This window comes from Plectropomus leopardus, chromosome 12 (genome assembly GCF_008729295.1).
Source record: "Plectropomus leopardus isolate mb chromosome 12, YSFRI_Pleo_2.0, whole genome shotgun sequence".
NCBI classification, from domain to species: Eukaryota; Metazoa; Chordata; class Actinopteri; order Perciformes; family Serranidae; genus Plectropomus; species Plectropomus leopardus.
In genome coordinates this window covers 26,142,553-26,169,261 of record NC_056474.1, presented here as the reverse complement: position 1 = coordinate 26,169,261, position 26,709 = coordinate 26,142,553, and the positions used below count along the sequence as shown (strand labels likewise).

General features: G+C 42.1%; 1 protein-coding gene across 1 annotated transcript; it reads left to right on the top strand.

Annotated features, from left to right (window-relative positions):
* The first annotated feature begins 1,310 nt into the window (after nt 1-1,310).
* On the top strand, nt 1,311-25,128 carry chd8 (chromodomain helicase DNA binding protein 8). The gene is given in 40 exon segments (XM_042497159.1): nt 1,311-1,376; nt 2,452-3,515; nt 3,664-4,005; nt 6,900-7,013; nt 7,117-7,619; nt 7,773-7,884; nt 8,323-8,529; nt 8,732-8,800; nt 8,914-8,969; nt 9,075-9,192; nt 9,940-10,023; nt 10,202-10,339; nt 10,428-10,549; nt 10,803-11,046; nt 11,126-11,302; nt 12,617-12,760; nt 12,884-12,982; nt 13,086-13,245; nt 13,549-13,759; nt 13,893-14,088; nt 14,182-14,352; nt 14,482-14,772; nt 14,939-15,159; nt 16,637-16,839; nt 17,041-17,197; nt 17,296-17,385; nt 17,491-17,594; nt 17,774-17,897; nt 18,134-18,209; nt 18,332-18,603; nt 19,707-19,939; nt 20,209-20,868; nt 20,950-21,056; nt 21,291-21,512; nt 22,010-22,105; nt 22,204-22,317; nt 23,159-23,260; nt 23,354-23,458; nt 24,487-24,671; nt 24,673-25,128. Coding segments are annotated over 39 exon segments (7,767 nt in total). The 5' UTR covers nt 1,311-1,376; nt 2,452-2,552; the 3' UTR covers nt 24,848-25,128.
* Nucleotides 25,129-26,709: the final 1,581 nt, after the last annotated feature.

The window sequence follows — 26,709 nt, the reverse complement described above, 5'->3', positions numbered from 1 at the left end:
GACTGATTACTCAGGGCCCCAATTGGAGGGGGGACTGGAAAAGGCCAAGATGAACCGTTTGGGGTTTGTTTCTAATTTTTCCTAATTTTAAGTAATTAATGCATTCACCCTTTGTATCCTGAGCGAACTGGTGTGATTTCTTTCAAAAATATGGGGAGAAAAAGGCAATGAGCAACAAACAATTTTCCACAAATTACAAGAAATTAGAAGACTTAGAAAACTGTTTTTAAAAAGCTTGGGAGAATGCCTAGGGGGGAAAAGAAAAAAGCTATGAAAAAAATGTTAAGAATTAAAATAATTTAATATATAAAATCATGTAAAAAAATTCTTCAAAAAAATCTTTTTTTTTTTTTTTTTTAAAAACAGATTTTTCTTGTACTTTTACTAATTTCTTAATAATTTTTGGGTCATTTCTTCTTTCCTCGCTCATTGACATCTTCCCATGCTTTTGAAAGAAATCGCACCAACATGCTCAGGTTTCAAAGGGTTAACTGAATTACAATTGTCTGAATAAATTGGTTGACCGACTGAACTTCATAAAAAAATAGGTGTGGAGGCTTTCTGAGGCCACTCCTACCCTAATTACCTAATTAAGGGGAAAATTTCTGCCTAGCAATATAATCCTTGACAATCTATAAAACAAAGGAGCCATGACGGCTAATAATTGTATTTCGGTGTGAGGGCACTAGAGGGCGCCAAAACCCCAATCACACAGAGCTGAATCACTAATGGAAGAACACAAATCATCACATTGGTACCTAAAATAAAGCAGTTATTGATATTTTAACATGTAATGATAATCAATAGAAATCTCTCATTATGCCTTTGGGGTCTGGATGCATATATTTTTAAAATAAAAATAATAAAGCAATATTACACGATGAGGATAATTGCTGAGGTGAAGCCCATGTAATAAAACCCTTAAAAAACCTGACTGTGTCATTAACAGATAGGCCTGTTGGGTTATGGAGTCTATTAACCCTTTAAAATAATTAAAACACCGTGTATTTTTCTCCAGTCAGCTCCAAGAGGCCTGCGCTTTCTAATGTGAGCATCCATGGCAGTAAAACAGCAATGTTGAAGATCACTCAGTCAAATGATCCCAGCTAGGCCGCATTTATTGTTTTCTCAAACAAACTATGGCTCTCATCCCGCCCAAAAGCGGCCGCACTTATGACGGATAGCTCGCCCAGCCAATGACATTGCCATATGCTGCCGGCTCGGGACAAAACGGACCAATCACCGCTTGATAGCAGACGAGGGGCACGCGCTCTACGCTTTCTCTGGCAAGAATGTTAGTTCCTGCTCTTCCCTGGCCGTTTCCTGTAATCGTACAGTGTTGTGAGACGGAGAAAGCCATGTGTGTCGATGCAAAGGTAAATTTAGCACCCCGAAATTATTACAGTGAGAGTTAAGGCAGTGGATATGATGGTTATTTTCATGTATTTTTGCCGAAAAATAGACGCAGACCAACCGAAACAGTATTGCGGCCTAACCCGTGTCTGAACGTTGACGGGCAATGGTTATTGTGGCACGTTGCTTTGGTTTGGTCCGGTTTGTTGATGAGATTGAAGGAGTCCGGTAGGCTGAATGGTTGGTAGTAAATGACCGAGAAGCGAGGAAACGTTTACAAACATACAAAACATCATGTTTTTTAAGCCTGACTATGTTTTCGGTGCCACGCACGCTTTTGAAATAGGCACATCTTGGTCGCGGTACAAGCTAATGCTAGCCGACGGTTTTTGTAAGAAAGACTGCAATACGACCAGAGAGGAAAGCATCCTACCTCTCCAGCATCAGTACCCTCCTCGTCTGACTTCACTACAAACTATTTTCATTCAACAAATGTTCTTCGGGTACCATAGCTTTGCATATTAAGATTGAAACTGCTTAAATTTGTTGGTTTTTTCTTTCTTTTCTACCTTAAATGTCACACGTGAAAGCGTTTTCTGGACAAGGTGGCCACGAGTTAGATGATATTTTCAAAGAGTATTTTCTATAATCCAGTCGAAATCGTTTGTTTACTGGGCGATATATGCCGTTATTTTGTTTTTTAACTTAAATAATTGTTATAATTGTTAAATGAAGTAGTGGTGTGATGCACTAAACTCACAGTAAAGTACAGTTATTATTCCAGTAGCAGCTCTGAAGGAGATAAATGAGTGTGTTGATATATTGATTTGGTAAAGTTAAATGTTGACAGGCACCAAAGAAACAAAAATTGCAGCCGAAAAGGAAACAAAAATCACAAGTTGTACGATTGCCTTTTGTAATACAGAGCCACATTTGCCAAGTTTCTGTCTTATGTGTACTAACTATCGAATGAGGCTTACCAAATTATTTTTTGTTACATGGTTAAACTTTATAATAATCAGTACAGCATTTAATGAAATAATTTTAAAGTCATTCATTTGTGTTTCACTGACAACAGTGTTTCTCCTCTTTCACCAGCTGTTTACTTCAAAGTTGTGAAGAACTGGACTGCGACTATTTAGCTTCCAACTCGGAGTCTTCTTAACACTGTGCCCGTCTCCCTGTGTGGAGTGGGCAAGATGGCAGACCCCATCATGGACCTCTTTGAGGACACACCTCTGTTTAACTTGGATGCCCTGCCAGACGACTCCTTCTCTCAGGGCTCCTCAGACCCCGTGGAGGAGGCCCTTAAACTGGCATTGGGTCAAGTGGACCCACCAACCGAGTCTGAACTCACGGTCAACGCAGGCCTTGGTGTTTCTGTAGCAGCTCCCGCCATCCCGGACCCTGCTCCCGTTCAAGTCCCCACACAGCAGTCAGTGCCGGTGGCGACTGCTCAGACTGTTTCCATAGCTGCAGCTGCCACTGTAGCCCCAGTCCCTGCTCCTGCCCCCGTTGACACTGTACCTCAGATCCAGGCCCAGACCACCATACCCATTGTCAGCAGCACCAGCGTGGCCACTAGTAGCACTGTCCTGCTGAGCTCTCCTCTGACTGTTTCCAGCTCCCCAGTCACCACCACTGCCACCACACAGCAGCTTACACAGATAACTCATCAGCTCACTCCACAGCAGTTAGCTGCCATCACACAGCAAGCTGGTGGTAAAATTGTCATTCTCAAAGGTCCCCAGGGTCAAGCGCAGGTGCTGCAGACTGTATCAGGAGCTGCAGGCCAGACCAGTGGAAAAGTCATCCGTGTGTTGTCCGGCACTCCTCTTAAACCTGGCATGTCCATACTGCAGGGGGGGACAGTCTTGAATCAGGCGAGCCCAGGGCAAGCTCAAGTTAAGGTGGGTGCTGCAGGGGTGCAGAGGCTGCTGCAGTCTCCCAATGGGCCAGTGAAACAGATGCTATTGACCTCCGTGCCCCAGCAGGTGCAGCAGACACAAGGTCAGACGGTTCAGGTGCAGATTCCTGCCCAAGCACAAATGGCTCAAGGGCAGACTCAAGTCCAAGTCCAGCCCCAGGCCCAAGCTGCTCAGATCCAAGTGCAGACCCAAGGCCAGGTGCAGCTTCAGCCAGCCATGCAGGCACAAACACAGGTAAGCACTACCTCTTCTGCTACAGCAGGCACAACCACAAGGAGGACAGATCTTGTGGTTTGCTATCAGGGTCGTTGCTGACTTTCTGCAGCTGTATTTTTAGGTTACTCTTTTCATAATGAGTCTTATTTTGTGTTTCTGATTCTAGGGTGGCGAAGCAAAGCGGATCACCCTGGTTCTACAGCAGCCATCCCAGGCTGGATCTGCTGCCCCAGCTGGTCAAGCCCAGCAGCAGGTCACACAAGTCCAGCAGGTTCAGACAGCCCAAGGGGGGCAGCAGCAGCAGCAGCAGCAACAGCAGCAGCAGCAACAACAGGCCCCAGCTAGACTAGTGCTGGGTCAGCTTCCCGGAGGCAAATTGGTGCTCCAGGGAAGCCAGCTCGCAGCCCTGACCCAGGCTCGTGCTGCAGGCCAGGCTGGAGGGCAGCCCAAAGTCCTCACAATTCAGCTGCAGGTGCAGCAGCAGCCCAACCAACAAGGAGGAATTAAGGTGAGAAATAAGTGCTTTACAGTTTGGAAGTACCTGTATGTTTAATCAAATGAGTGTTTTCAAGCAGTAGATGTGCCTTCTGTTTGCTCTTGTTTTTCCTGCTCTCTTCTTCTTGACAAATTACTCTGAGCACCGATGTTCTCTTTTGTGACAGTGTGAAGTGCTGACTTCATGCATGCTGCTAGTTTTTTTTTCTGTTGATGCAATTGTGGGTGTTGAAGTTCTCAAACTTTACTGATAATGATGGAAGCAAAAGTCATTCCCAATACACTTATTATTGACATTTTTCTCATTACAGTCAAGTTTTCAGCCATTCCCAAAGAGTCAAGTATTTCAAATGGTGTATTCTGAAATCTGACCCGCTGTGACGTGTTGTTGCCCAGCAAAATGCCCCCAGCTGCCACATCTGTTTGATTAACCTGTTATTTTGCCACCATTTGTGTTGACTGGAATAGCTGTTTGCGCTTGTTTAGACAGGCAAACTTAATATTGCATGTGGTGTTACAGTATACCACAAACAAACAATGGCTACTTTTGTGTCGCCGGGACAGCTCAGTCCAAATGATAAATATACCCATATTGGCTCTTCTTACCACTATCTATTAGCACTTAATGTCAATACTAGCTTTTTTATTTGCCTTACAAGGAAATTCATCATCAGTTCACTATAGCTAGTTACTATCTGGTGCAGTTGAGTGCATGTCCGAGAAAAAAATTAGAGATCAATAAAATTGTAGGAATTTTATCAGAAGTCGTTGTGTCTTAAAGCCAAATGGTTTCAGGTTAAAAACAGCAATTTGGCTCTTAATATCTAACAGTACAGTCATATTGATTGTTGGCATTTCAAAGTCTCAAATTTAAAAAAAAAACCTTCCACATACACTTTTGTCTGAATGAAGTTTATTTATTACATAATTAATAGTAAAAATATATACATCTTGAGTGTGCCTCTGTTTAGTTTATTGCAGTTTCATGCTACCATGGCTATATTTTCAGCCAACTTAAAAGCCGAATGGTAACATCCGTGAAAATATTTTTTGTTGTCTTGTCCAGAGTTAGGTCTGAAAAGATCAATGGCAGTTTCATTGCTGTGTATTCACAATAGACATGGCTCCTTAACTGGCTCAATAAAGCCTAAAGCCCCAGTCAGAGATACCAGGTACTATGAAGGTGGTTATCAACAGCTCTTGTCAACCCAAGCTTTTTTCTTTAGGTTCTTTGCACGCTCACATTAAAGGGGAGATTTGGTGTGTTTTTTCACTCTAAAACTGCACAAAATGGACAGATTCCATTCCCACTACCTCTGCCTATCAGGAATATGAATAAATTATTACAGCAAAAAGCAACACTGTTGCTGGTGAGAGAGGAATGCTGGCAGAGAATGACCAATAGTGTAAATTCATAAGTGAATATATTTATTTTACCACTCAATGCACTCAGTAGTGCTGACCGTTGATTTTTAATGTGACCGTTGCACCATTCTACAGCTCTTAAACTTTATGCTTGATGCAGCAGATTTAAGTATTGTATTCAAGAACAGCATTTAGGTCTGACACTGTCCTATAATGATAGTTATGTGAAAGTCGTTCCAGTTTTTGGCCGAATCAGAGTGAAAAGATTTTTATTGATGAATATTATCAGTTAGAAATGCAAATAGACTTATCGATTTTCCAGTCAGCGTTCTACCAGCTGTAATATACCAGCCCCAGTGTAACTAACTGACCAAGCATTAAAGAGATAACCCAAAGTGGTGACATTATGGTTATGGTTTGAATGAATTCTACTTGTGTTCATATGTAAGGGAATAATATATTGATTAATCATACATAGAATTATTAATGTGTGCTTTGCAATTTTATAGAAGGCCTCTTTTAGAGCCAGCATGGGCAAATGGCCAGAGAACACTGTAAACAGATTCAGTAGTTCATTGGGAGTGAGAACGATCTTGCAAATAAAATAAAATAGTATTCTTGCTCAGAGTTTCTTCATCATTGTTAGGTACTGCAAGGTAAAACACAACAACATTGTGCTACTGTAATTGTGTGGCTTCGCTCGGTGGCATTATTAACGTAGCATTATGGCTCAGCAAGTTTAGTTTACATGAAAAACTTATTCCCTCAGCTGAGATTCTGTATCACGTAGAGATTGACTATTGACAACAGACTGATGCTATGTCCAAAGGAGATGATTAGTCAAAGGTGCTTTTTAGTCAACTTCAATGATGGAACTGAACAAAACTTGGTCAGGAGTTAGCGTGGCAAGTGAAAAGACAACAACCTTTATGACATGGAATACTGTAATTAACGAATAAATGAATAATTACTGAAATCCTTCTGGAAAAACCATCATGCACGTAAGAATAGAGGAACCAACAACACATGTACCACATCCAATCAGATGATAATTATTTAAAAAAAGGCAAATCAAATAGATACTTTTTATAATAATGTTATTAATATATAATATAATAAATATGTTTTCCACGTGTTCCTCTTGAGAAGGTTTTAATTTTCTTTTTACATTTTTAGTAGCTCATCCAAGTTTTTAACTTGACCAAAAAAGTTGCATTTATGTTACCATAAACAGTTGGACAAAATTGGTCCTATATGTAAGTATTTCAGGGTTCTTTTTTTTGTTGTTAAAGTTTTTGTTATTGTGAAATTGGTCTTAAATTTCATTCCAAGTGGCATTAAAAAGTCTTAAGAGTTAACTTGTCTTTAGCTGTATGGACCCTGATCTCTATGAGAGACTTCAGAAAATGTCTGACTGTTTTACTTTACTGTATTGCATCTAACCTGAAATGTTTTTATTTTTTTAGGTTTTGCAATCTTCTTTTTTTGTTATTTTCAAATAGGTGTGACTGTGACTTGACATCTCTTGTTTCACTCTCACAGTACCAGCTTGTCTCAGGAGCTGGCAATACTGGTAGCCCACAGGTGTTGCAGATCTCGCAGGGCCAAGGAGGACAGAGAGTTGCGGTGCCTCTCAAAATGCTTCTGCAGCCACAGGTAGACCTCCAGATGTCATTGCCTTTTAGATACATACTAATATTGTGAGAGTTTCTGTGTGAAAGACAGATTTCTGTACTCTGAAACATTCTCCCTCACACAGACAAGCTCAGCGTCCTCGGCTGGCGGCACAGTCTCTGTGGTGAAGGTCATCAACACGTCGACTGCAGGCCCCTCGACCACAACCACCACTCCATCCCAGGCTATCCGGATCACCAAGGCCCCTGGGGAGCCTGCCTCTGTGCGACGAGTGGAGATCCTCTGCAAGCAGGAGAAAGCAAACCGTATCGTGGCTGAAGCTATAGCTCGGGCCAAAGCACGCGGTGAGAAGAACCTGCCCAGAGTCCTGAACCAGGATGAGCTTCCAGTCACGCAGGCCTCCCCAGAATTGGGGGGCACTGTGACTGTGGTGTCTGCTGCCAAGAAAAAGAGCAGCGGAGGAGGAAGCAAGAAGAAAAGCCCTGTAGCTGGAGGAACGACACCCAAAGCTGCGGGAGGGGCAGACAAAAAGAGCAAAGTGAAGACACCAGGAGGAACAACTGGAGTGACTGGAGGCACAGTAATACCTGGAGCTGGGAACAAGAGCAAAAGCAAGACAAAGACAAAGTAAGTGACATCTTTCTGAGAGCGGGAATCATTTGAATGAAACGTATCTCTGTATATCTGGATATGTAGCCTTTCTGAAAAACAATATTAATAACAATCCGTTTGCTGCTTCTTCACTCTGTTTCCTCTCTGCCCTCCTGCACCTTCCAACAGCACCATTACTCTAGTGGGAGCAAAGAAAAGAAAGAGAAATGCGTCCTCAGACCACTCTGATGGGGAGTTGAGCCCTGCCTCACCTGCTGCGCTGGATGATGACATGATAATGGTACAAACAGACACATGGTCACATAAATGAGATCAGTCCACTTTAAGATTGGATTAATGGTCAGGTAAAGTAAACTGACCTCTAAGATACCTACATTTAGAGGTGACTAGCCTGCTCAGAGTACATAAGTGGTTCTTGTGGGAGACTGCCAGGATTCAAATGTGACTGTTGTCATTAACATTTTGTATTTTCTAAAGAATGATATTACTGTAATGACAAAACTGATTTGTAGTGAAGCCTGTTTTAGCCGGTGCAGTATATCACCATAATTTACAAATGTGTCTGCTTATTGGCTAAATTGAGGTGGTAAAAACATTGCACATGTGTGAAATGTTAAATCATGGCCGTGTGCCTGTGTGAATGTCTGTTTTCATCTGCATTTACATTTTACTTGACATTTAAAAACACACTCAACTTACACCTCTGTCTACTGGCCAGAAGAGACGCTCTAATCGTGTGGTGAAGAGGAAGAAGTACACAGAAGACCTGGACATTAAGATAACGGATGATGAGGATGAGCAGGAAGATGTAGACGTGACAACAACCGCTGCCGCTGTGGCCTCCATCAGTGGCGGGACAGCAGCACAGCTAAAACAGGAACTGGAGCTGGATGTTGACGGACAGCCCAGCATGCAGTTCTTTGTGGTGAGTGTACAAGTATTGAAGCAAATTAATTTTTTTCTTTGTTGAAATTGAAAGAATTGTCATAGAGTGGTGGACGCTGGTTTAATTTGGGTGTGTTTGATGATTTATACGTCATGTGTATTTGCATTTTGCAGACGAAAATTAAGAGGATTGGAATGGTGTAGGTCAACAATTTAAGTGGGCTACTTTTTTATTTTTACAGGAAAACCCAAGTGAGGAAGATGCTGCTATTGTGGACAAAGTTCTGTCTTTGAGGTTAACCAAGAAGGAAGTATGTTTATTTTTGTTTTTAAATAATTCATACCATACAATTAATGCATTATTTCAAATTCCATCATTCTGCGTTTTAGAATCATTGAACCAAAACCTGTTTTTGTCTTCAAGGTGTCTCCAGGCCAGTACACCAATGTTGAGGAATTCTTTGTAAAATACAAGAACTAGTAAGTGTCCATATATCAGTGAAGATCTTTGGCCTTGGCACTAACAGTGTCTGTTTCTTAAGGAGACATCCAGATGACTAAAATTTGGCTCTCTCTCGTTCTCAGTTCATACTTACACTGTGAGTGGGCCAGTTTGGAGCAGCTGGAGAAAGATAAGAGGATCCATCAAAAGATCAAGAGGTTCAAGACCAAGCATGCCCAGATGAGGCACATCTTCCAGGAGGTGAGAGGAAAGCAGATCCCGAAACCTCTTATCTTAGGATGTAGTTCAGCTGCCTCAACTAAATCTGTTAATGTACACAAAATTCACTGTTCAGTAAGCACCTTGGTTTTGGGGTCATGCTTTGGACCGTTTTAGCGCAGCACAAGAAATACAGTTATTTCATTTGTTTGAAAAATGTGAACATTCAGCGATGGCCCATAGGCCTCAATTCTTACTTTAAGAGTTAAGGCACAAAAAAATAAAGAACAGAAATTTTTTCATTAATAAACTCTGACTCAATAATTCCTAAACGAACTGAATAGAATGCAAACATGAAGGCACATTGTAGCGTGGCTCAAGCACTTTGACCATATGCTTTAATTCAGTATTCTCTGCGGTTAGATACAGTACATGCAAGTGTGATCGCATATATTCAGTGTAAGTGTATCCGCAGATGTACCTGACTTCCGCTGAACAATGTCGGCATACATTTAGGCAAAATCGTTGTCCGTTGAGCTTGACTAGCCTGGTTGACCGGGTTAAGCTGGGCAGCATGCTACAGCTAACAGACAGCAACTAGTGCGCTGCCAAAACTTTCAGGGAAAAAATGACACTCCAAAATGTCTCCTTCTGTTCTGTTCATGTGCGAGTAGTAGACATAAATAGACTAGTTTAAGTATCCTGTCTTATATCATCTTAAAAATAATTTAACATCATACCCCTATTAACACATGTTTCTGTTGTCTCTGACCCTGTGGTTTTGTTCAGGATGAGGAGCCTTTTAACCCAGACTATGTAGAGGTGGACAGGATCCTGGATGTTTCCCACAGTGTGGACAAGGATAATGGCGAGGTAAGAGACCAAGTCTTGTCAAGAAATGACTTGTACAGCTGGACAAAAGAGCTTAGCTGGCCCCTTTGGCTGTGCAGCTGAACTTTTTTTTTTCTTTCAGAAATATGACCCTTTCATCTTTTATGAAGTAGCATGTTTGCACTTTGCAGTCGTTAAATACTTGCTCTCTTCCCTCTAGCCTGTTATCTACTACTTGGTCAAGTGGTGCTCTCTGCCTTATGAAGACGCCACTTGGGAACTGAAGGAGGACGTGGACGAGGGCAAGGTTGAAGAATTCAGCAAAATTCAAAACCGACAACCTCGCCTGAAGAGAACAGTAAGCAGTCAATTGGATAATGGCCAGGAGCAGTTTTTTTATCATCTTCTTCTCTTCTTTTCATGCATTTTTTCTTCTCTTTCCTCAGCCAAGGCCGTCTGCCAGTTCATGGAAGAAGTTGGAGGACACCAGAGAGTACAAGAATGGCAACAGACTCAGAGAGTACCAGCTGGAAGGAGTCAACTGGCTGCTCTTCAACTGGTACAACAGGTATTTTTCACACACAGGCACACACTGGACAGTTGATCACCTGTAGCAAAGTGCATTTTGATGCCACTTTCAAACTTGATTAGTTGTGTTGGGTAAGGTGCTGTGATTAAAGTAGTTGCAGTTGCCACTTTAGAGTAAGGACTGTAGTAAAGCATAACACAAAGAAGGCTGGAAAAACTTAGTCCATTTTGAATGATGCTCGTTGATTGCTTCTCCCCAGTCAGTTCTAATTATTCTGCTTCCTGTCCTTCAGGCAGAACTGTATCCTGGCAGATGAGATGGGTCTGGGGAAGACCATCCAGTCTATTGCGCTGCTATCTGAGGTGTACAATGCTGGAGTCCAAGGCCCATTCCTTGTCATTGCTCCCCTCTCCACCATCACCAATTGGGAGAGGGAGTTCAGCACATGGACCAACATGAACGCCATCGTCTACCACGGCAGCCTGGCCAGCCGACAGATGATCCAGCAGTATGAGATGTACTGCAAGGATGACAAGGTGGAGTTACTGATTATGATTGTTGATTAACTCTACTCATGTTAAACGTGTCTAATGGAAATTGTCATTCGGCCCACAGGAGCACTTGATCCCAGGAGCTTACAAGTTTGATGCGCTCATTACAACTTTTGAGATGGTGTTATCTGACTGCCCAGAGCTGAGGGAGATCTCCTGGCGTTGCGTGATCATTGATGAGGCTCACCGCCTCAAGAATCGCAACTGCAAGCTGTTGGACAGCTTGAAGATGCTGGATCTGGTGAGTGTTCCCAGATGTGGATTTTGGAAAATGATTCTGGTCAAATTATTGTTTTATTTATTTTTGTAGTATATTTGATAGGGACAATGCAAATAAACCTTAGCCTTTGACAAACAGGCTGTAGTAACTGATGTTTCATGTATGGTAATTATAATTAATGCTAGTTCCCAACGCCTGCCCCTAGTTAGGCTTTTGATAAAGATAAAGAAGAAAAAAGAGGATATTAAGCTTGCATCAATAGCTTGCATACAATAACAGTTATGTTAAAAAGAAGACAAAAGGTAAATATTTATATCAAGATTACATAGAAATACAACATACAGTTATAGTAACAAAGACACAAATATCAAGGTTACATACACTTACAACACTCAACTAAAAGCCATTATGAAATAGTAAAAAATGCTTACATCTCAGATTTTGCCTCAGCCAACCTTTTAACACTTTTTTCAAAAATCTTAATATCTTGTGTTGATTTCATTTCAGTTGGTTGTATTTTACATTTCTAGAGCCTTTTACAGAAAAGGCTGACTGCCCCAAGCAGGTCTTGCAACGTGCGATTTGACAATTGCCGTTTGCTGTGCCCCTGGTGTTCCTACCACTATTTTACCTACTGATAAATTTGCATAAAATATCCAGTGCTAAGTGTTGAAGGCATTTAAAAATCAGTTTGAGGGATAAGATTTTTGAAAATTATCAAAACCGAGCAAAATGTACTGCTTTAGTATGTCACAGTGATGCCATCTCATGTTTTTTAATCCAGTATTTTTGTTTATTTTTGTTTGTTTTGTTTATAAAAAGATGCAACATACTTAATTGTGGTCAGAGGGGCTTGGCTCCACAGTAAGAAACGTGAAAAATCATTGCCTGCATGTACAGTTGTGCTGCTTTGATTGGTATGTAATTTAATTAGTTTGAAGCAGTTTAGATTACTTATTACTGTCTTTGTAATCTTTTGATATTTCTCAAATTTGAGTTTGGAATCTAAAACTACACCCACAAATTTTAAATTTATTTAAAATCTCAATTTCTTTTTCTTTTTCATGTTCAAAGTGAGCTTATTTTTGATAAAGCCACTCACATAAGTTAAATGTTGCACTTAATAAATACATAGTTTAAATTAGGTTTTTTTACTTTATCTTTTCTGTTCTTTCTCTTGTTCCCTCTCTCTTCTCCTGCTTTCGTACATCTCTTTATTTTTTCATTCCCTCTCTGCCTGATGAATACTTGTTCCTACGCCCCTCTTCATCCTCCACTGCATCTCCTCCCTCTGTCCTTTGCTATCTTTTATTTGTATGCGGTGATTTCTTCCAGGAACACAAGGTGTTGTTGACCGGCACTCCTCTCCAGAACACTGTGGAGGAACTCTTCAGCCTGCTTCATTTCCTGGAGCCTGCTCAGTTCCCTTCTGAGACTGAATTCCTCAGAGACTTTGGAGATCTCAAAACAGAGGAACAGGTGTGAAATTTGCAGTCATTTTGGCACTGTCACGCAGCAGTGTTCACAATGCTCGTTGTCTTGTCGTGAGTATATATATATATATATATCCATATGCATATCTTTTTTTTCTCGGGTCCACAGGTTCAGAAGCTGCAGGCCATCTTGAAACCCATGATGCTGCGAAGGCTCAAAGAGGATGTTGAGAAGAACTTGGCACCCAAACAAGAGACCATCATTGAGGTTAGTCCAAATAGTTAACATTCAATGTGAACTGGTTTGTGTTGAAGATCTGAACGACACAAATATGGGCAACTACTTGATTGTTTGACTGCATTTTCTTCAGGTTGAGTTGACGGATGTCCAGAAGAAGTACTACAGGGCCATCCTGGAGAGGAACTTCAGTTTCCTCAGTTTAGGGGCAAACAGTAACAGCAATGTCCCCAACCTGCTCAACACTATGATGGAGCTACGCAAGTGCTGCAACCACCCCTACCTCATAAATGGTATTGCATCACAATGTTACCTCAATAATAGCTTTTTGTGTTTGGCATGTTGCTGTTATATTCAGAGAGGAAAATATCTATTTGACCTGAATTGTGCCATACTGTCCATGGAACATTTGAAGTAGTATTAACATTCATTTGGCTGACCAGTACTTGTCAATGTGTTAAGATTAACTGATATGAAAGCAGAGATGGACTAATTCTCTAAAGCTACCTACACACAACAGGAAGTCTGCATTTGTGAAAAATTGGCATAATTTGTGAGCGTAATAGTATTGTAATCTGTCTCTCTCCTTTGTCCAGGCGCGGAAGAAAAGATAGTAGCGGAGTTGCGGGAGGTGTATGACCCCATGGCCCCCGACTTCCATTTGCAGGCCCTAATTCGGTCGGCCGGCAAGCTGGTGCTACTGGACAAGCTGCTGCCTCGCCTCAAGGCTGGTGGCCACAAAGTGCTCATCTTCTCCCAGATGGTGCGCTGCTTAGACATTCTGGAGGACTACCTCATCAACAAGAGGTAAGAGGGCCAAGGTGTATTTAAATGCAACTGATGATTGTTTGAACAGTCATGGCAGTGTTTAGCATTGTGATATATATATGTGTGTGTGTGTGTGTGTATATGTATGTTGATGTTCACTTATTTTTCACAGATACCTTTACGAGCGAATTGATGGCAGAGTACGTGGGAATTTACGACAAGCTGCCATCGATCGCTTCAGCAAACCTGATTCTGACCGCTTTGTCTTCCTGCTGTGTACCCGTGCCGGTGGCCTGGGTATTAACCTCACTGCTGCGGACACCTGTGTCATATTTGACTCTGACTGGAACCCCCAAAATGACCTGCAGGTATAAGATTGTGCTCTTCTGTCTTGTATAAAGTTATTTTATGTCAGCAGCTGCATACGTTAGTCTTTTAACCTTCTTTTATCCTCATATCAGGCCCAGGCTCGGTGTCATCGTATTGGCCAGTCTAAGGCTGTCAAGGTCTACCGTCTAATCACTAGGAACTCTTATGAGAGGGAGATGCTGGATAAAGCAAGTCTGAAGCTCGGCCTGGATCGTGCTGTCCTGCAGAGCATGAGTGGCAACAAAGAAAGCAACGTAAATGGGGTAAGAAAACCTGCCTGTCATTAACTCAAACTGCCATAGGATTGGTCAGTTATTACATTGTCTTTATTGAGCTTAATTAATCCAGTTTGGGCTGCCTGTTTAAATTGATTTTTGTTTTGCCTTTTGCAGATCCAGCAGTTCTCCAAGAAGGAGATTGAGGACCTGCTGAGGAAGGGAGCCTACGCTGCCATCATGGATGAGAATGATGAAGGCAGTCGCTTCTGCGAGGAGGACATCGACCAGATCCTTCAGCGCAGAGCCACCACTATCACCATTGAGAGCGAAGGCAAGGGCTCCACGTTCTCTAAAGCCAGCTTTGTGGCCTCTGAGAACCGCAACGACATTGCCCTCGATGACCCTGAATTCTGGCAGAAGTGGGCCAAGAAAGCCGACATAGACATGGACTCCATGAACCGAAAGGTAAGTGTAAGGTGGTGTCTTTTGTTAAGGTCATTCAATCCTTAAAATGCTGATTGCTCTAGTGTGTAAACACTACATATTTTGCAAATATGTAGTTGTTGCTTTGATATTGGCTTGTAAATGAAATGCATATATATTGGTCTAAAAGTAACTTCTGCCCCTGCAGAACACCCTTGTTATCGACACTCCCAGAGTCCGCAAGCAGACCCGTCAGTTCTCCAGTTTACGAGGTGAAGGTGGAGACCTGTCTGATCTGGACAGTGACGATGAGTATCCACCTGCCAATTCCAGACAGTCGCGGGCCTCTCGACGCTCCGACCGCCACAGTGGGGGGGGCTACGGCCGCACTGACTGTTTCCGGGTGGAGAAACACCTGCTTGTATATGGGTATGTAGACTTTCCTGCTAAATTTTGCATCATAAACTCTTAAAGGAGAAATTCTCCATATTTTAAGTGGATATTTAGTCAGTGATAATGGTAAAAACACTCAGTTGGAGCAATAAAATCCTTAGTGCGTGCTGCATTGACAGAGAATCTGAGTTTTCCTTCTTGCACAGCCTTAACTGCAGTGCCTTTATGTACACGGGTGCATTGCATCTGAGCTCCTGATGCTCAACCCCAAAATCCTCCCCAAAACTTCCCAGAATGTGGAGGTGGGTGTCTCCAGCACGGCTTTGTTTAGAAAAAGTAGAGACATCTGAAATATATTACGGTACTTCACTGTTTGATTGGAACACTGGAAACAAAGACATCAGTTTAATAACACTAACACATTATCAACAATAAACATGCCTTGTTGTGCCTGGAAGTGGTGTATCACCACCACAGGAAAAGCTATTTGTTGTCCAAAACACAGCATTAGGTGACAGAGTACTCACTCAGTGGTCATCCGCTCTCTTGGCCTGCTGGTTCTTTTATGCAGTTGTCTTGCTATCCTGAATAAGGTCTTCAGTGAGTTTCCAACTGGCCACAGAAGCCCTTTCCCACAGAATGACAGTATGTGTAATAATTATTGATCTAGAATCCAACGTTTTTGCGGGTCCCTGAAAGCAGCGCAGCAGGCGGTGTTTCCATGACTTCTTTTTTACCTCATCCACAGCACTTATCTCTGGCGGGATGGATAATTCATCTATCATCCCTTCGCAGCTAATCAGATCACATCAATGGATGAGAGGAGCTGTTTGCAGATGTTTGAGTAAAAGTAAAGTTTTAGACCCAGCAGGACGAATGGTTAAGTTTCACTTTCAATTAGCTGGACATTCCTCAGAGAAGTCTCCGCTGCAAGTGCGCTATAAATAACCAAACTATGTCTTATATATTAACAATAATACTCCAAATTAACAGTCCAGCTCCAAAAATGTAGTCGTGGCGGCCTGCAAAAAAATAAATGAATGTGAATAAATACAAAGCTTTCAGGCATAGTACACATGGGCTCTCGGTGGTGTGTGACTGAGTCGGCCAGTACGCTGTAAAATGTATCCTGTAACCTTCTCTGTCTGCACTCATAATTTATGATGCCATTTTCTCGGGTGGACATGCAGCTAGTTTGCAATGTGAGACAAGATAGAAGAGTTGTTTTTGGATTCATGTAGAGCCCGCTCCATGGATACCCAGAGGCGGAGACTAGAAATACAAGCTGAAATAGCTGGTATTTCTTCTTGTAGCACTGATGTCACTGGTTCACGGAAGTACAGCAGGTTTTGAAGAAGGCCCCAGGGACACAGAGGACACTATAAAAAATACCTTGTAAAATGTCACACTGTATCCCAAAGTTGAATAAATGAAGTTCATGTCAAAAAACGGCAGTTCTTTTTTAACTCTTGTCTCTTGTCCTCACTCTGTTACCTGTTTCCTTCCTTTCTAGTTGGGGTCGCTGGAGGGACATCTTATCCCATGCCAGATGTAAGCGGCGTCTGAGTGAACGCGACGTTGAGACGATCTGCCGTGTCATCCTTGTCTTTTGTCTGCTTCACTATCGTGGAGATGAGAACATCAAAAGTTTCATCTGGGAGCTCATCACGCCACCTGAGAACGGGCGTGAACCCCAAACACTACTTAACCACTCTGGTAGGAGCTTCACAAAGTCACTCACAAAATGTTTAATTGGGATGTCAGCTTTCTCAAAAGGAATAAGTGAACAGATTTGTTCAGTAGAGAAAAAAAAGTACATTTCTATGTAATCCAGTTTTTGTATAATCAATGCTGGTGATCTTTCCTCGCAGTCTGATGAAATGTTTGAAATGAACTATATTTTTTTTCTCTGTCTAGGCTTGTCTATCCCTGTTCCAAGAGGCAGGAAAGGTAAGAGAGTAAAGGCCCAGAGCACATTTGATGTTCAGAAGGTGGAGTGGATCCGTAAGTACAACCCTGACACCCTGCTTCTGGATGACAGCTACCGAAAACACCTCAAGCACCAATGCAACAAGTGAGCGAAACCCAGTCATTTGTGTTTTGCATTGTCTGTACACTTGAATGCATTGTTATCCATGTTCATACTCTAAAACATCTCTTTTCCTTCTTCAGGGTGTTGCTGAGGGTGCGTATGCTCTACTACCTGAAACAGGAGGTGATTGGCGAACATGCAGACGCTGTCTTGAAAGGCGCTGACAGCAGGTATCTAAATCTACCCTTTGTACATTAAGTCAAATGCATATTGAAGTTAACTGTGATACATTCCTCATACCATACATTTATTCATTTTATTGTTTTTTTTTTTAGGGATGTTGATATCTGGATACCTGAGATGGAGCAGCAGGAGGTTCCTGCAGCATGGTGGGATACTGAGGCAGACCGCTCCCTGCTTGCTGGCGTATTTAAACATGGTAATTTTTTTTTCTCCATGTGAGTTGAAAACATTTAAGAGAATTTGTGAGGGTTTGTTATTGTTTCTCACTCAGTGGTGGTCATGTTTACCGCTGTTGTAACATTTATCAAGCTGCTGTAGTTGCCTCAGATGAAAGACTTGTCATTACTTAGGAACCTTAACTCTTCTTGTTGTCAGGTTATGAGATGTACACCACTATGCGTGCTGATCCCTGCCTCTGCTTCCTGGAGAGAGCTGGTCGGCCCGATGACAAGGCCATCGATGCCGAGCAGCACACTGGTGATGCTGAGCTCGGAGACGAGTGAGTAATCCTGGCTAACGGGGCCAATCAGAACCTTCTTATAGCAGACTTACAAGTTAACTGGGCATTGTAACATAGATATTTTTCCATTTTTATCAGTTTCCCTGTCGTTATAAGATGAATTAAAATGGTCTTAAAATTTCACCACATGAAACATTTTGGAAAAGAGTGCCTCTCTACTGTACATGTATCACTCTTCTCCTGCTAAATGTTGCTTTTTTGTTTGTGTTGTGTAGGGCTGACTATGATAAGTACTCAGAGGACCCGGAGTTCAAGCCTGCTTCACGACACGCCAAAGATCTTTTCGAGGAGGTACGAATCCGAGCCATCACATTGAAGCAGTTGTGTGGCACTAGATGATCTGCAAAGACCCTGTTGAATATTTTGCAATAAAAAAAATTAATTAAATCTTTATTTGACCCCTGTCCCCCCAGCCTGACTCCATGAATGTGGAGGATGAGATCTCTGTGGAAGACAAAGTTGGGCCAGTGATCACAGAAAGCTTTTCCAGCCAGAGTGGTGCGTGTGACTGGCCATCCAGCTCGTCACTTACAGCGCGGTTGCGACGGCTGATCACAGCTTACCAGAGAAGCTACAGGCAGGAGCAACTGAAGATCGAAGCGGAGGCAAAGGGTGACCGCAGGCGCAGGCGGTGCGAACAGGCCAGCAAGTTGAAGGAGATTGCACGGCAGGAGCGCCAGCAGAGGTACGCTGGTGTTTCATTATTGTTTTCTCTTCTGTTGTCTCCAGTGGCTCATGAAAATTATGCATTATACATCAGTGTATACTTAAGTTTTCCATGCACTAATTATTGCCTTAATGCAAAGCTTTTACAATAGAAAGAGTGTGCAGCACTCATGGCAATATTGGCTTTAAATTTGTAAGTTCATACTTTAGATTCCAGCTCGTTCCCTTTTCCATAAATTTGTTCACATCTAATTCTTTGTAAGAGGGGACTTTTGGAGTTTTCTTGAAAAAGTGTTTTACTTTCAGCGTTACACATCAAAACATATTGATGGAGGTGTAACAAATGTGATGAGAGGAATTTCCTCATTAAACAATTGAAAAGCCATTTTTTTCTTTAAAATTTCCAACTATATCGTTGTACATTCATATTGAATACCAACCAGTCCTTTTCTTCCCTGCCTTTGTTGGCATATTGCTGCATACAAGGGGTTATCCCCAGGTCTGACACTTGGAGCTAATGTGGAAGTGGATTAAACCTGCATTGCTGGCCACTAGGGGGCAACTCCACCTGTTGCAAAAAGAAGTCAGATTGTATAGATGTGTGTGAGAAAATACATTTTCCTAATGACTTTGTGGTCTCAGTTGTTGGTTTCAAGTCATCTTTAATACAGCACAATTTTCATTTTGTACATTATCATCCCATTTAAAGTTAGTTAAGTTAAGTCCACAAACAAGTGGGTGACCTCATGGTGGCTATGTCCACTTTTTTTAATACAGTCTGTGGCTGCGTATCTCAGTGCAATACAGCTACCTGTAGATCAGTGAAAAAGTGTGGAATCATTTGCAGGATTGTGTGTAGAGTCACCCTTGTGCATGCGTTGGGATTTCAATTTCCAATGCAAGACCGCAACTGAAGTCTTGAATTTCAGGACCGCAACTGTAAAGATTGACAGTTAATGAAAGTAAAGTAATTAGTAGTAAATAGAGTTAAGTAATTTAGCATGTCAGTATATAGTCAGTTAGGGCTTAAAACATAATGTTTGGAAATGTGCCAATATGTTTTTTAGGTAGATATAAATATACTCAAACTTGACTCTCCATGCCTTTATGTCTTTCTGTTAGGTGGACACGTCGGGAAGAATGCGATTTCTACCGTGTAGTATCGACTTTTGGGGTGGAGAAGATAAAAAAGGAACTAGGTCTTCCTGATGGAGGAGATGCTGAATTTGACTGGAACCGCTTCCGTACCTTTGCACGTCTGGATAAAAAAACTGATGAGAGCCTCAGTCGATACTTCCGCTCTTTTGTTGCCATGTGCCGGAGAGTTTGCCACCTGCGCCCAGGACGTGGTGAAGGTAACTACTGCTACACAAGCTGTCAAAATAGACTCCACTTGTCTACCTGAGCACCAGCTAGTTTGATGCTCAGAATGTTCAATTTAACGCCCTGTGCTCTCAGTTAATTATTTGGTTTAAAGTACATGTGTCACAGTCTATTTTGATAAATCCAGGTTTTGTTGTCTTGATGTTTCAAAAGTTTACCTTTCTTGGCAGCTTGATAAAAGCAGATCCTGTTGACTTTATAGTCACATAACAGTAAATATCTCCTCTCCCATCTGGCTCAGATCCGTCAGAGCTTTCCCAGACTGTGGCCCCCATCACTGAGGAGCGTGCTTCCCGTACCCTTTACCGTATAAGCCTCCTGCGTCGCCTCCGTGAGAGAGTCCTGCCCCACCCATCCCTGGAGGAGCGTCTGCCTCTGGCTCCGACCAGCTCCGAGCTGCCTGCTTGGTGGAATATTCCAGAACATGATCGTCAGCTGATGCTGGGCGCTGCCCTGCACGGTGTCAGCCGCACTGAGCTCTCCATTTTCGCGGACCCACAGTTCACCTTCAGTCAGGTTCGGGAGGAGTTCATCCAGAACCAGCAGGCTCCTCCGCCTCCTCCACCTCCACCTCAGGCACCGCCCATCATGCCCCTCAGCCAGCCAAAGACTGAGGAGGACATGCCGGGTTTGAAGGAGGAGGTAGTTGAAGAGGACGTCCGATTGCTCGGAGGTGAAATTGGTGCTGAGCTGCAGAGTACGCCCTTGAGTCACCATGACGGCAAGGCAAGAGGGCAGGACTGGAGCCTCAAGAGGAGCAGGGGGAGGGCTGGGAAAACAGGAGGAAGAAAGGGAGAGGGAGGGTCGGATTCAGATTCAGATTCTGATTCAGGCTCATCGTCGTCTGAGCGATCAGGCAGTAGTGATGAGAGTGGAGAGAGTGAGGAAGAGACGGAAAGAGGTAAGTTGGTAGTTAGAGACATAAATGTTGTTTTCTGCAAGAACACAACAAGTTTAATTTTGTTCCTTTTTTTCTTTTTAGCGGGCATGAAGCTGTGTGATGTGGATGAAGACAATAGTTTACTCTCTATGACTCCATCTCAGGACGGCATTCCTCCTCCTGATCCTCTCAGAGTGGACTGGCCCAAGGTAATTAAATGATTTATTTTTTAACCATGATTAATCACAGATTTTCAATAGTTGATAGAGGTTAATCGCTTTTTTAGTTGCACTTTTTGAGTTTAGACCTTAATCACTTAGTGATTAACGCCGACAGCCATAGTAATTAATGTACAGATTACAAAATGTCTAAACTTAATTAAAATAATTTAAAATAATTTTTATTGTTGTGAATGACTGATACACAGCACTCTTTTGTTTCAGGATCGTGTGTTGATCAACCGTCTGGACAGTTTGTGTACGCTGGTGCTGACTGGTCAGTGGCCCTCAGGGCGGCGCTACATGCCTGAGGCTCAGCTAAACCCGAGCTCAGAGCTGGTGGGAGACGAGATGGCCTACACGAGGGTGATCCGTAAACCCACTGGCATGCCTGGTGGCCCTGGGGAAGATGGAGAAGATGGGGAGTTCACCGTCAAGCTGCTTAAGGTAAGAAAAAAGCGGAGGATGAAACAATGTTCTTTACAGGGTTCACATGGGCATGGAAAATCTGGAGGAATCATAGAATTTCACAGTCACATTTTTCAGGCCTGGAAAAGTCATGGAATCTTGTTGTGTGTAATGAAATTGTCTTCAGTGGAAAACCTTCCACATAACGTAACATAATTAAACATGTATTTGATGTAGCTGTCGACACATCTTTGCTCTATAATTTGCCTCATTGTGTGACATTTCGTTTACCACCACGTCATGTTTACTAATTTTTTTTCCCCACGAAAAAAAATGCTGGAAAAATCATGAAAAATGTAAATATTTCATCCTTGAAAATGTGTGGGAACCCTGTATTTAAGTTATATGCAGGCAATTTAAAACACACACACACTGTTATTCTGTTGCTTTTCTTTGCTAATAAAATCATTTTAAGCCAAAATCAGATATGTAGGTGCAGATGTCATGTTCGTTGTCTGCGTTTGTCACCCTGTCAGGAGGAGGGGCTGAAGCTGACCTTCTCCAAGCAGGCCCTGATGCCCAATGGGTCAGGGGGAGAGAGCAGCAGCCGCAAGAAACGCAGGGACCAAGAGGTACGTGCATCAGGTCTACATGCACAGTGCAGGTGGGATGCAAAACAAAACTGTTTTGGATTTAGTTTAATCACTTTTTTTTGCTGTCTCTCTGTTAGTTATCAGACCCAGATGGCCTAAATGATCCATTGGAGCGTACTCCTCGGCGCAGGGACCCTCCCACCTGGTTAAAGGAGAACCCAGATTATGAGGTCGAGGGAGACATGCTGGAGGTATATTTTGAGCTTTGACAATCATGGAGTTTAGTTGATTAATTGTCACACAAATAGTTGTGATTAACTGTGATTTGTGTCTCTGTGTTTATTTTATGCCACACAGAAGTGCTGCTGTGTTTTGCTTTGCAACTAGACCTAAATCCATGTTGTCAATTTCAAGAGCTGCCTGTCGAGATGATGCAATCATTGGCAAAACAGTGTCAATCTTTAACTAGTTTGCTGAGACAATGGTCTCCTCTTGTTCTGCTGCACAGGTTTTGTATAAATAAATAAATAACTTGTTCTGAAACGGTTGTGCAGGCTGACCTAATTTAACGAAATGTGGTTCAAAGCAGTTAAAGAAAGGGAGGCTTGTTTTTACTCCCAAGAATTAATATGCAGCTCCTCTTTGTCACCGTCTTGCTTCTTATGCAACTAATAGTCTTGTATGAGCTGAAACTGAAGAACCTGCCCATTAACAGTGAAATCTACACAGCCATGTGTTCTTTTTCCATATTTTTTTCTGACATTGGAACCTTGTTTTCAGGTAGTTGATCTTATTTACCCAGCAGATGAATGCGCACCTATTGCACTCTGTAACATTTTCTTTAAATTCTTTTGATTATGCAATCCAATGATTATGCAAAAGGATTGCGGTCAGCTCAAATTATTTTGTAATAAATGTGACAGGCCTAGGTATATTCATGACACTTCTGAGTTTATGGAAAAGGTCAAACAAACCTCAAGTGTCAATTCTGTTTGTGCTCTGTATAATGATGCCCTGTTCTCAGGCTGATAAGGAAACAAAATGTCTTGTATATGTTTTTGCTTCATTACATTATTTGTCTTCTTTATTCAGCTTCTTGTGAACCGGAGCAAGAGGAAGAGGAGGAGGAGGGCAGATAAAGCCCTGACAGGCAGCGAGAAGGTCAAAATCATTAACATGAGGACAGGAAGGAAGGTGAGACATACAGCGATTGCTATCGCACAGTTGCTTTGTATGCTGTTTTATCTCTTAAAAACAGACAGACATCCAAATGTCTCTCCTCTGCAGGTCGGAGCTGCTTTCTGTCCAATGCTGCAAGACCTGAGGGAGTACCTGGAGGAAAATCCTGAAAATGCTGTAGCACCAGACTGGTCTGAAACTGTTCGGAATTCTGTACGTACTCAAGATTTTATATTATAACAAAACTTTGCTGTGCTGTAGAGGTCCGCATGGGTCTAAAATGCCAGACTCGAACCCTAATGGACCCGGGAACTAAATTTTGAGATCTAATCAGACCTGATTTAAAAAAATATTTTTGAACCCGTGTTTCTCTTGAGGTCATTGCCAATCACGGGTCTTCTCAGATCCACTCAGGTGTAACATATAATGATAAACAGATGTGATAATACAATGGAATTTGACCCACACTCAGATAATAACAAATGTATATGAACTCGTATGTTTCTTGGGTTGGGTTGAAGGGTCGAAGGGCGCATGTAGACCTGTGAAGATCTCTACTATGCATTGTTTTTTGTTTTGTTTTGCTTTGTTTTGTTTTAGAAATGTGACTTTCTAAAACTCTATAGTAGAAGAAAGTGCTGCCTGTGTAACATGTACATTTTCTTTAAATCTAAATAACAGGCATTGTGCCACTCCAGTGTGTGATTATAGACTGCATGCTGGCATCACAGAATCAAAAGAGGCATGATGGGCGTGACTTAAAACAGATGCTTTATAAGCAATAACAATGACAATAACAATCATTTAAAACATAAGACCTGTTTTGCCAATGAGCACGTCCTGCTGGCTGTCATGTTTAAACAGATATAGTTTGGGCGCTGTTACCACCTCAAACGCAGCCTGAAAGGTGAGACCCCCCCCCCGATCTTACTTCTATACTGAGGTGGTGTAATGGTGTAATATTCCTACTCTGAAGAGGAAGTTTAAGAGGGGCTAGGTGATAGTTGAGATTTAGTAAAAAAAAAAAAAAAAAAAAAAAAAAAGTATGGTGACTCGCTGGAACAGAATATTTAAAACTGATGGCATTTAGGTTTCCCTGATAAGTAAAATAAAGACAGTGGAGCTGTGGTTACTGCAGCTTCACAGAAGGGAAAACGAAAATACATCTGGCTTTCCTGTTTTTTTTTTTCCCCTCATAATCGACTCTCCAGTGTTTCTAATAATAATTTGTCTTCTCTTAGGGCTTCCTTCCCGAGACCCTCTTCCATCGGCTGCTAACAGAGCACTCGGAGATCCCGAAGAAAAGCCGCCGCCGCCATCACCACCACCACCACCACCACCACACTCCAGAGCCCACCCCTGAAGACCCCAACTTGGACGGAGTTGAAGAGGAGACTCTTGTCTCAGACGGAGCCTACATGATGGACGGAGGACCTGGAGACCTCCCATCACTTCCTCACCAGTCCGGACTTTGACGTTAAAATGGGGGGCGGGGACAGCCTTTCCCAAGGTGACTATGACAGCTCGGATCAAGAGGCGCTGTTGGACGATGTCATCATAGCACAGAAGGACTCTGACTCCTCATCAAGCTCAGAGGATTGACTGAACCCCTCTCCCCGGACACACAAGACTTAGTCCCCTTCTCAACATTGAATCATGTTATTCCTCATTTATTTTTACCGTATTATGCATCAAATTATGGATGAATGTGTTTTTTTTTGTTGCTACTTTTATTCATTTATTTTATATAGGGATTTTTTTTCCATGACAGGAGCAGGTTTGCACCGATCTGTTTTCTTTTTCGTCACCACAATTATGTTCCATCTCTCTCTCCGTGATCCTCCTTCTCTGACCTCTGACAAATTGTCTAAAAGCTGAGCTTTCATACTCACGACTCGTCACTCTCCTCCTTCTCAGAACCTATTCTTTCCCATCACATTCCCAGCCATGACCAAAAGGGGACCCCTGCTGTACAGATACCCTTTTCTTATCAAATAACCTCAATGCTGGTCCTCTAGCGCTACATGAAACTGGACATGTGTACTGAGCAGAGCCTGGATCCAGATCCCATGATCTCCCCAATCTCATTTGGTCATATCTTTAGTGCCCAGGTGAGTCTGTGAACTAAAAGGGGGATCCAGTGCGTGGATGTACTGTTATTGTTTTCACTCTGTGGGAGGGGTGGGGGTTGAGAGGGAGGGAGAGGGAAAGTGGCGTATTAGTTACTGAAGCAGTGCTAGGAGGATGGGTGTATTGTACAATGTAGAGCTGGTCACTTGTGTACTATGGTGCAAAGATGACAGCAATGAGTTACTATTCTTGTTTTATGATCTGAGTGTATCTGTGAAATGAATAACAGCAATCTACAGTGAACGCAGGTTTATGTGTGTTATTTTGGCTTTTAATGATGATTTGTTAGGGACTGTGTCTTATTTATCAGAGTAAGGGGGTGGCAGGGTGTGACTTTAGTATTATTTTTTTTAATATCATGATCCTCCCCAGAGCAACAAGCATTTTTCCCTGGAGCCTCCCTGAGTGAATAGGGGGAAATGCTTGAGCCTCCCTCAAGCATAGTGTGATTTTTGTAAAGATTTTTTTTTTTACACGTTCTTTCAAACCCAGTTACTGCCAAATCAAAGACATGTCTCCTTTCCCAGCGATTTAAAAAGTTATTTGAAGTTTCCTCCTTCACTTTGCACCACCCCCCCTCCCTTTTTGAATTACAAACAGTCCCTCATGTCTATTTCTGCACGGTGTTTAATAATTGTCCTATTGACAACAGTTGATAATGCAAGGGAGCTGAAATTATGAAAGTAACATTCACATGTACAACATACTTGAGACCTATTAATACTTAATAGTACAAAATACAAACGGCACTACACTAAAATCTCGAGAGTCAAGTTAGAGAGCAGACGTCCTGCCTTACATAGCCACTGTTCCACCTTGTGTGTCATCCCTTTTTAATCTTTCTGAAACATGGTAGCTGAGATATGTCATTGGATTCTTCTGCTATATTCAGAGAAATGGGTGGCTAATACACTTGCTTTCGAACAGCCATGTAGTAAATATTTAGTACTCAAGTAGTAAATGTGAAAATAGTGACTTATTTTACTACAAACTGATAACGTGTGAGCTTAGAATGTGTGTGGAATACCATTACATCAGTGACATTGATTAGGTAGGCTACCCTGTTTGGATACAGGAGGTATGGTCTAATGGTCTAAAATGAAAGAAATATGCTAAGATCAACAAACAGTTGTAAATGATAATATTGGTTAAAAAAGCCATTTATCTAACCAGTTTTGAGGTCTCTTGGTTAAGTTGACTCTCCTATATTCATAATAAGCATCAAAAGAAGAAAAAAGTACCAATCCATTTAAAACCTCAATGGTGAAAAAGTGTCAGACTCGTCATCATCAGTGGCCTGACATTCAAACTAACAAGCTCTTACAGGCTGAAAG